Source organism: Plasmodium fragile (genome assembly GCF_000956335.1).
Source record: "Plasmodium fragile strain nilgiri unplaced genomic scaffold supercont1.61, whole genome shotgun sequence".
In the NCBI taxonomy this organism is placed as follows: domain Eukaryota; phylum Apicomplexa; class Aconoidasida; order Haemosporida; family Plasmodiidae; genus Plasmodium; species Plasmodium fragile.
In genome coordinates this window covers 139,167-149,331 of record NW_012192641.1, presented here as the reverse complement: position 1 = coordinate 149,331, position 10,165 = coordinate 139,167, and the positions used below count along the sequence as shown (strand labels likewise).

At 46.3% G+C, this 10,165-nt stretch overlaps 4 protein-coding genes across 4 annotated transcripts; 2 read left to right on the top strand and 2 right to left on the bottom strand.

The window, feature by feature from the left end:
- Nucleotides 1-304: 304 nt before the first annotated feature.
- AK88_04401 (uncharacterized protein) lies at nucleotides 305-5,934 on the top strand (the record flags this gene model as incomplete). The annotated part of the gene is made up of 14 exons (XM_012482011.1): nucleotides 305-2,476; nucleotides 2,579-2,950; nucleotides 3,134-3,229; nucleotides 3,347-3,412; nucleotides 3,607-3,701; nucleotides 3,840-3,984; nucleotides 4,102-4,156; nucleotides 4,292-4,440; nucleotides 4,601-4,639; nucleotides 4,766-5,053; nucleotides 5,236-5,274; nucleotides 5,399-5,470; nucleotides 5,605-5,712; nucleotides 5,809-5,934. The coding sequence occupies 14 exons, from the start codon at nucleotides 305-307 to the stop codon at nucleotides 5,932-5,934; spliced, it is 3,822 nt and encodes a 1,273-aa protein (XP_012337434.1).
- An 893-nt stretch (nucleotides 5,935-6,827) lies between these two features.
- On the top strand, nucleotides 6,828-7,230 carry AK88_04400 (uncharacterized protein; the record flags this gene model as incomplete). The annotated part of the gene is made up of 2 exons (XM_012482010.1): nucleotides 6,828-6,925; nucleotides 7,101-7,230. The coding sequence occupies 2 exons, from the start codon at nucleotides 6,828-6,830 to the stop codon at nucleotides 7,228-7,230; spliced, it is 228 nt and encodes a 75-aa protein (XP_012337433.1).
- A 564-nt stretch (nucleotides 7,231-7,794) lies between these two features.
- On the bottom strand, nucleotides 7,795-8,256 carry AK88_04399 (uncharacterized protein; the record flags this gene model as incomplete). Its single annotated transcript, XM_012482009.1, has 1 exon — nucleotides 7,795-8,256. The coding sequence occupies one exon, from the start codon at nucleotides 8,254-8,256 to the stop codon at nucleotides 7,795-7,797; it is 462 nt and encodes a 153-aa protein (XP_012337432.1).
- Nucleotides 8,257-8,735: 479 nt separating this feature from the next.
- AK88_04398 (cytochrome c oxidase copper chaperone) lies at nucleotides 8,736-8,939 on the bottom strand (the record flags this gene model as incomplete). Its single annotated transcript, XM_012482008.1, has 1 exon — nucleotides 8,736-8,939. The coding sequence occupies one exon, from the start codon at nucleotides 8,937-8,939 to the stop codon at nucleotides 8,736-8,738; it is 204 nt and encodes a 67-aa protein (XP_012337431.1).
- Nucleotides 8,940-10,165: the final 1,226 nt, after the last annotated feature.

Genomic DNA, 10,165 nt, shown 5'->3' with positions numbered 1-10,165 from the left:
TTTTTTTTTACCACCCTAAGTCATTGTCCGTGTTTTTCCTACAGAGGAAATCTCATCGTGCGGATTTCTTTTTTTTTTTTTTTTTTTTTTAACAATATTTACCTGACTGTTCAGGCGTGTTGCAACACCTTGGGAGGTGGCCACGCTGAGTGCCCATTTGTGTGCGCGCAGCTGTCTGCTCTTTTGTGTCCCCTTTGGAGGCGCAGCAGTGTGCAGCACTTGCGGGTGACATACACGGGTGTTACTAGGGAGTGCTTCTCGTGAGCGTTACTCCGAGCGATGCTTACATGAGTGAATACAAAAAATGGCCCAAGCAGACGCGAACAACCTGCACGACTACCACAGGAGAACCATCACGGAAGCTAACGCGGATGTGCTAAACCAATGGAGCGACAAAAGGACGAGTTCGCGCGCGTCCGTTAAGGACATACGCAAAGCGTATTCGTGCCCACTGAAATTTAAAAAAAATGGCGCAAAGGGGGAAGAGGCAAGCGCAGTGGAAGGAACGACTACTGAATTTGCAGCTCCATTGTGCGAAGAGGAAAACAACACACAACGGAGAAGGCGCAGCACTCACATGGTTGAGGAGACGTCCGAACTGTTGTGCGATGACCACGTGGGAGAGCAAACGCCTCAACCAGCATGTGATGTTCAAATGGGAGAGCCCTACGGAGTGAGCACCTCGCGGAGAGAACGACGAAGCACGCAAGGGGGAGACGCAAAGAAAGGGGTTACTACGAAACTTACAGACAGCCACATACTTAACAAGCTCACGAGGACGCTGATCCAGGGAATTCAGGAGAAGGTGAAGGAGGAGCGCAAAGAGGCGGACAGGCAAGATAAGAGTAAGCGCAGCGGTGAAGAAAAAGCTAAATGTAGAGGGCGCTCAAGCTCGGCGATGCGTGAACAGAATTTGTGGAGTGAGAAGGACGAACTGAGTGGAGCATCTCACAAACGGGAACTCTCCAATGGTGCGAAATGGACTGCGGTGAACAGTGGTAACCAGGGTATTGTGTTCCGGCGAAAGGGGCGAGCCTCCCACGTTGGCAGTGGTCCAATGGAGGGCGGCGCGCAGAGTGTTAATGCCGCAACCACCGCTCCGCATGTCACTCAGCATGTCACGCAGCATGTCACCCCGCAGACAGAACAAACCTTGTACGTGTACGAGACGGAGGGGCAAATCCCTGGCTCCTGCGAAGGGAAGGACTTTGTGGGACTCGCGCAACAGGAAGGAAATAGACGCAGCGTGAGTAACAAGAGCGTTTGCTTTGTGGACGAGGGAAGGCAGAACAGTGGTGGTGGCGGTTATGTTGACTCGACGCAAGCGCAACGAGTGTACCTTCAGGAAAGTTTCAACGGCGGAATGAATCCTTACCTTGCGCAGGAGTCGCTCATTGTGGATAGGAACGGGTACGTGGTTGGAGGAGGCATTGATGGCATGGCGGGTGTGCTACAACGACCCGATGAGGTAGGCTTCCACTTGGCTAACGCGGGGGGCGTATTCGGTGGGGCTAACTTGGTAGGCTCCGCGAGCATGGCGCCTTATGGGGGTCAGCCCACTTACGCAAACCACGTGCAGCATAGCGGTCCGCCCAATTACGGTACTCATAAGCACTACGCAAACTACGACATGAAGCAATCCCCGGCTGGCACATCTATACGTGTCAGCACCGGTGGTCCAGCCAAACCATCGCTTCACCCCAAGAAGCAGTCTTGCGACGTCGCCCCCTCAGCAACCTCCGCCAAAAAAAACTTCTTCTGCAACAGCTCAGTAAAGAATAAGCAACTCCAGGGTAAGAAACAGTGGGAGGGACACAAGACAGAAATATTAATTTACCCTAACGGGTCGATGAAGGGGAGTGTTAATCAGATGAATGGATGTATGAAGCCTTCATTGGACAGACGAGGAAGTCCCTTTCTCCTCTCCTCACCGAGCAAATCAACAACTCTACCCCTCAGCAGCAACGTCTTCATTCGAACTAAATCACTGCAACGTCAATCAGATGGTGGAAGGAACAGCAAAGGGTCTGTGTCCCCCTTAAATAAGTTTTCCTTAGGTAGGCAGAAATCAGTTCCAGTGAGAACCCATTCAAGGCATTCTACCTCCACCCCTATGTGCACACAAGAAATAACTTATAGTTACCCATCACAGGGTGGTTGCATCCCTGGGGTGGTAGGAGACCAGCGAGTTATAAAAGCCTTTGCTTCTACCCTGCCACATGGAAATCACCAGAGTGGAGTGTTCATAAGGCAACACAGCAATGCTGGCGATGCATACAACAAGGAGTTCAATGACGATGCGAGGAGTTACGTAAATAAGTGTTCTACTGATGTGTCGAGCAATGTGATGGGTGTTGAATCTCCTATGAGTGATCAGATTAACTCTTTGAATGGCAAGATAGGAAGGTTGACCAGCAGGATTCGAACGATCAACGCGGAGAAATGGAATTTGAGCGAGTTGGCCCGGCTCTACAAGGTAACCAATGCGTGTGCACTACTTTATCGCGTCGCACCGCTGCACACCGCTTCACACCTCTTATCGTGCACACCTCTTATCGCTTGTCACACCAACCCGCAGAACGAGTGCAACCGCCTGCGAGAAGTCATCGCCAAGAACAAGCAGGCGCACTACGACCCGGTGAACTTCCGGAAGATAAATTATGAACAAGTGAACGCACAGCTGGAAGAAGAAAATGAAAAGCTTCGAACTCAAATGAAGACTCTCGGCAAGGCAATCCTGTCCAGCTACGACATAAATGGAATTAAGAAGATACTCGCGAGGCAAATAGTAAATCTGAATGAAGAGAATGAAAAGTACAGGCAGGAGATAAAATTGCTCAAAAATAAAAAAGACCTTAATCGGGAGATTTTGTTTAATCTGAGCAGAGGGGATGTCTCCACAGATGCCATCGACAGTGTGTTCATGCAGACGAAGAACATTGTAATAGAGGTAGGTGTGGTTTTTCCCCCACCACCACCCCTTCTGTTCTCATTTGGCCAGCGACCAATCTCTGTGTGTTGTGTCTTTTACTAAGCAAACTTTTTTTTTTTTAACCCGAATTAGATTGAAAAAGAAAAATGGCACAAAAAAAGGAACGACACATGACACTCTGTCTTCTCCTTCATTCCGCAGGGTCACCAAACGATAAACGTGTTTTACCTGAATTTGAAGAATCTGATCGACGAGCTTTTTAATCGCATAAAGTTCCTTCTCATGGAGGATGAATACGTAAGCGTTATATGTGTGTGGGGAGAAGACCCGACGGGGGGATGCTGCGCCGTCGCATGAGGACAACTTCGTTCCACCGCTTCGCCCTCTTCACGGCTTCATTTTTTCACTACGCAGACCCCAAAGGAAAAGCTGCTCTACGTGACCAGCTTGGAGGAGCTAGTCAACGAGAATTTCGAGGAGGTAGGGGAATGTCCTCTTTTGCGTCGGCGATGGTGTATTCGACTTTAGGGCGTTGTTGCGTGTACACAGGAGGGGTCGCCAACTCAGGAAGGCCTTTCCCCCGTGGCCACCATTTGCACGATGTGCACGATGTGCACGATTCGCACGACTAACACGATTGGCACGGATGCAACTCTTCACCACTCTGCCTACAGATAAACCACATCGTGGTTAAGATAAACGAGCTGCGAAAAAAAATGAAGGACGTGAAGGCGCACATATTTGACGCAGACAGGAGCAACCCCAACTGGTTTGTCCACTTCGCTTCTCAATAGCGAGTCCTTTAGGATTGCTCAATCGCCGCGGCGGAGAAAGCACCATGAGTGAGCAGTTCAATTCGTCCTATTCGTTCGCTCGACTAATTCCTTCCCCCCCTCCATCCCTGCAGCTCGTGCAAGCCATCGAGGATCATCCTCGAGGACGACATCAACCATCTGGAGGAGGAACTGCACAAGCACTCGATTATGCTAAAAAATTTGCGAAAAAAAAATCTGGCCCTATGTTTGAACAGCCTGCACTACCAATTTGATCACGTGAGTTGTTTGTTCATACGTTCCTGCATCGATGTGTTCTTGTGCATAAGTGGTGTGTGTTCCCCTGTGCTTCAACATGTATCTGGGTGCATATATTTTTTTTTTCTTTCATGACAGGACGCGAAAGGTGATGCCCCCTCCGGAGGTGCAATTAAGGATCACCACAAAACGGGTGAGTAGGAAGAAGCAAACGGAGGTGAACAAGAGAATCCCTCAACAGGTTGAACAGTCGCCATTATACAGTTACACGTTCCCCCCCCACTTCGTTACCTCTTTTTTTATTATGTTATTTTTTTTTCTCACACAGACATTGTAGATAAGCACAGGAACAGCAACAAGGAGAAGGGAAAGGCGAGTGAAGCCGTCAGGGATAAACCTCCCACTAACCTAGACAAGAAGGAAGATGACTTGGAAGAGGACCCCGGCGAGTCCTACCACAACAGGCTTCACGAAAAGGTGGGTTGTACAACCTGTCCAATCGAGCCTTTGCTCTCTCATTAGGCAATTGTGCATTTATACGTGCAACTCGTATTAGTCTTTTTCTCCGCTGCTCTTTGTTGCTTTTATTATATATGCAGTGTGGGCCCTTTTTTTTTTTCTCCTTTCCCCATGGCAGATCCGAGTCATCGAGCATCAGCTGCACACCCTGAACGACGTAAGGAAGAAGCATATATGAGAAAAAAAAAAAAAGTGTAGTGCATTGATCAATGTGTCCCATGCCCAGTTAATCTTTGTGCCCCTTTTTCCATCCCACCATGCACAATACTTGCCCTACCTGCAGCACATAAACTCTAGCTTCTGCGATGGAGATAAGGAACATCAACGTGAAGACGCCACTCCCCTTGGAAGTGATTTATGTAGAAACAAAAAGGGGGATGCTCAACCGGGATATGCCAAACTTGATGGTCTTACAAAGGAATGCACAACAAAGAGGAAACAAAAAATAAGTGACGAAAGGAATTCAAAAGGAGAAGCATCTTACATTTCCTCTTCATCACCCCGTTCATCTGCATCCGATGAAAGTGCAAGTGCGCCCTCAGAAAATAAAAACTGGTTAAGTGAGGAAGAAGTAAGTACAAGAAGGGAGGGGTGGACAAAGTGAACCGTAGCTTCAACATGTTGTTCACAATGTACTGATGCGTGGCTGTTGCAAAAAAAAATGTGAGCGCGACGCGGGTTTTTGTCTTGCTCAGATGAAGAGATCATATGAACATGGTCATATTTTTTTTTTTTTTTTTTTTTTTTGTTCAGGTGGAACGCAGCAAGAGCAGGATGATCAAACTGCTAGCAGTAAGTGCATGACAAATGACATACCCTTGTGTGGCTCTGCGCAAGGCAGTGGTTGCATCGCGTGGTCACTTCGTTGCATCATTACCGTGTTGTCTTTTCTTTTTTTTTCCCCCGCCCTGTGCAGCTGCTCAAGGGAAAACACAATGCAGACTTGGTAGAAAACACCAAGAGTTACGTCAGCTCCTTCGGGGAATATGTAAGAGGGAGGGCGGCTGGACCAATGCGACGCTGTTAGCGTCATTCCATGTGATCTGTTCACTGTGTTATTGCCATCGTGATGCTCTACAAAAAATGCCCCTTTCCTTCCCCTTGCTTACCCCCTCTGCGCAGAAATCAAACAACAAGTACAACTTGCAGAAAATATACGACAACTTGAAGGCCATACGGAACACAATAAAGAACACGGAGGATGATACGGAGAGGAATATCCTGGCCCTGGTAAGGACGCATCCGCTGCGTCACCCACACGACAATAGCTCACACACCTGTGTATGTCCACACCGTTGCGTTTCCCACACACCCCTTTCTTGGCAGATCGAATCCCAGGCGAATGAAATAAAAATATTTGGAAATGTAGGGCATGAAAAAGGAGACCCAAAGGAGGGGCACAAAAATACTTGCCCAACGTGTGAAGGGACAAACATGTGCCACAATGCTTAATGTGCAATTCATGTTATATGTGTCCCAGTGGTTATATTTTTTTTCCTTCTTTCCTCCTTTTTACCTTCCAGTGTGTACATGACTTGAAGACGACTATGGCATCCTGAGTTGTGAATTTTTTTTTTTTTTTTTTTTTCTTTTCGCACAGATTTGTCAATTGCTAAGCAAAGGACGAAGCGGAAGGATAAGATACCATTCGTGTACTTAGACGTCACGTGTGTGTAGCTGTATGTTTTTACTTTTACGGTGGCGTAACTGCGTCCACGTTTAGCCATTTTACAATTCGATGAGGTCATTTGTTATGTGTGATGCACTGGGGTTGAATTGTGGTTCCGGGCACCGAAAGGTGGTATTCCTTTTTTTTTTGTTTGTTATTTCCCCTTCCCCCTCCCCGTGCGCTTCTCCATTTTCGTGCACTTGTTTCGTATGTTTTTTTTTTAAAAGTTAGAAAACTGTTCGGCTTCAGCGGTGCTATCTTGCGCAATGTGCTGCGTGTACATGTGTAGCGACAAAAAAAAAAAAAAAAGCATTAACCTCGTGATGCTTGCAAAAAAACCAGTTTCCCCTGAAAAAAAAAAAAAAAATTGGCACTGAAAAGGTCACCCCTGGAGTGAATTGGTCGACGCATGATGAGTGTAAAGGAGTGACTCTTTCGAGCATTTGTATTAAAAACAACAAACAGTTTTTGTGTCCTCCCATTGTACATATATACTGACGTACGAATGCATGTACGTGCGCATCCGTGCGTGGAGAATTTGCCGCATTGAGCACATGGGAATGAGGCTTGTGCGTTCGCCCCTCCACCTAGTATTGCCAAGTTACATCCGAACAAGGAAATTAAAACATATATCATAATCTCTCCAAACTTGTACAACACAAAGAAACATCACAAAATGGGAAAATACAATTTAATATTCAAGAAAAACTGGTTTGCAAAGAGCATTTTTGGGACCGTAGGCATTTTCGTTGTTCTGGATCAGCTAGCTAGATAGTAAAAAAAAAAAATGTGCAAAATTTGGCACAATTCGCCTGAACAGTGCAGGTGTTTTTTTTGTTTATATGGCAAAAATGGCAACTCGATTTGCACGACTATTAGCATTTGTGCAATTTTCCGTGCGAACTGCCCTCACACCATAACTGTGTATCCCCTTTTGCCATTCCCTTAGTCAGTACAACATCCCGGAGTTTAGAGATCCCAACCTAACCATGTGGCCGTGGTGGCTTGAAAAAGTAGCCGCGAAGAGGTACGCCAAAATGGGAGCAACAGACGGGGAGGATACATGTGTAGAGTGTTAGCGCTGCGGGTCTACCTTTTGTGAGGGGACCACATGATGAATAATCATGGCTGATTTGGCCCATATGAATCTGCCTCCATTGGTCCACACGTAGATGTGTGCACATGTGTGTTGCGAAAAATGCAATCTTTATGGCGTCATACGGAGTGACGTGTACGGACTACCGTGAACGGCATGACATCGAACCCCCTTTCTCCGTTTCCCCGTGTTAATTCCCCACTATAGGCTAGAGATGGGCCAAGGAGACTACTCAACGGATAAGGCGGGAAAGAACGCGTAACGAATGGACCACACGAAATAAGACAAGATGGTCGTCTGAGGAACTCAACAAGCGGTTCGCAGTTGAGGGGAGAAGGAATCCATTTGGTGTCTACTTATTTGTTCATTTTTTATTTTAATTTTTATATGTATTTTTTTTTTTTTTGTTCCATGCACGTGATGGCTGTGCAACGAAAAACTGGCCACTGTGGCGACAACGTTGTTTTAAAGCGTTCACATGTAAAATAATCCTGTTTGTGGGCGCACGTGTGGAAGACAAGCACACGCGCCTATGTGTGCCCACCCGCTAACCGAAGTGCGAAGGCAAAAACTTGCGGGCACGCATAATGTTGGGGTTGTAATCAACCGGAGAGTCACGTATCCGCAGGACATAGCTAGGCATTTGGAACTTGAACTTCTTGATGTCATCCCGTGAGACGTATTTTATTTTCATTTTTTCATTGTACTTTTTAATGGACATATTTCTTTTACTCGCATTTCGACCTGACTGCAATCTTTCCCATCCAAATCGAGTTAAGCGAAATCGCAACGCAACCTTGGAGTGGTTTTTATATTTTAATTTTTTTTTTCGTAATTGTGACACTCTATGACGGAATCGAATCAGAGTCCAGTTGATATTTTCCCTCGGATTGTAAAATCGCTTCATCTGTTTCATTACGTCTATTTGTGTGCAGGTCATGTTACTTATTCGTTGTTGCGCGGGGGTTGTACTGCTAATCGTGCTGCACTTGAACGGAGTATACGTCATGTTGCTTGCTTCCCTTCGGAAGGCCACATACTTCGTGAGTGCGTTGGGATGTTTTGTCAATGTGAGGGGGAAGACTCGAAGGCACCTTCCAATTGGGCAGCTGCGCAGGAGCATTTTCGTTCGAGTGTAAGTGAGCGTTACTATCCTGTGTACAAACACAAAAGCGATTTCGCCTGACGTTTTTTCTTGTAGAGGAGACGTACTCTCTTTAGCGTCCACGTGTGGGCCAATTTGCGCAAAGGGTTATAGGTGCGTAAAATGTATTGTATGGCACTTGGTATATGGTATTTTTTTTTTTTTTTTTTATGAACTGTTCATAATTTTTTATTGCACGTTAATAAAAAAAAAAAAATTGTGTGCAAATTTGCGAGACCGGAAACAAATGTTCCGTTGGGACAAGTCCAAAGAGGAAAGAACAGACTCTTCCGGTGGTGTCCCCCCACCGCCGTTGCTGAAGCGCAGCGGCACTGACAAACCGCTCATTTCACGTCGAAGCCCTCATCCCGCAAACACTGATTGTGGTCCTCAATGTACTTCCTGCACTGCTCCTCTCCAAGTTTGACGATGCACTCGTCTCGCAGCTTCTTGGTTTCCAAGCAGACGCAGCAGATTTTCTTCTTGGGCGCTCCTCCCTTGGCCTCTTCACTGGAGTTCTTGAACGGCCAGTTAAAGAAAAAGCCCATTTTCTTGTTGCAGTGGGGTGTGCGTGTGTGCGTAGCAGAACAAAGGGAAACAACAGTGGGGTATCACTAGAACGCGCACGGGTGAATTATGAGAAGGAGCCGATGTCCTTATCGATGCTCCTCTGCTCTTGCCGTTTGACCGTATCTTTAAGCGTTGGTCATATACCCCTTAGGGAGGAAGCCCGTCACGCTTGTTCTTCTTTTAATGCGCTTTTCTGTGTTAACAGGGGTGTGGGAGTTTTTCAACGGGGGCGAAGTTGTAACAGTGAGGATTGTTCATTTTGCTTTGCTATTTTTTTGTGAGCTTTCGATGACAGATGGTACTGCTTTTTCCTTTTTCCTTTTTCCTTTTCCCTTTTTTTTTTTTTTTTTTTTTTCCTTTTTTATAGCATAGCCATATGTTTATTAATGCGGATCATACGCAGGCGATACCTTTTGTGCACAGGGATAAGTACCCGCTGCGCCTACGCACCCTGTGCTCCACAAAAACGTTGCCCCATTTTCCAAGCCGTGCAAAGCTACCTTTGTGGAAGTGGCACTGATGGAGAGTGGACCATTCGTTCATTTAAAAAAAAAAATGTTTATCAAATGTGACGTTACGCGGTGTACGCACATGTGCATATAACTCAGTGTAGCCTTAGTTTAGCGTCGTGCAGGGGGAACTCCCCAACTCTGTTGTCACCGGAATGACACCACTACCAAATTTTACCTTACAGTGATGAGAACGTCAATAGTGTCCCCCCAAAAGGGGGTTAGGGGGGGGTATGTATTATCCCCCCGCCCCCTTGTGTCCCTTCCGGCAGGGCATATTCAGCCGCTTTGCATAGAAGAGAGAAAAAAATATATATATTCACAAGCCGGGGAAAAATGTGCTAGCTGTGCCTTGTATGAACAATTAATCATCAGAAGGGACCGATTTTTGTGAGCAGGTTTGTTTTCCCTTCACTTCTACTCCCTCACGCATAAGACGGGATCTTCCTTGTAGAACAATTTTTCCATTTCCAATTTCACACTTATCACATATATGATTCAGTGGAGAAGGAGAAACCTTCTGCTGCAAAGGGCCAGTCTCACCATTTTGCACCTTTTTAGTTAGGTTCATATATGTGAGTGTAAAAATGCTTATGCCTTCACCATGGCATGCGTTTTGGTAAGCGAGACTTTTCGAATCCGTGTAGCGTTTATTGGGTTACGCACACAGGGGAGGGAAAAAAAAAAAAAAAAAA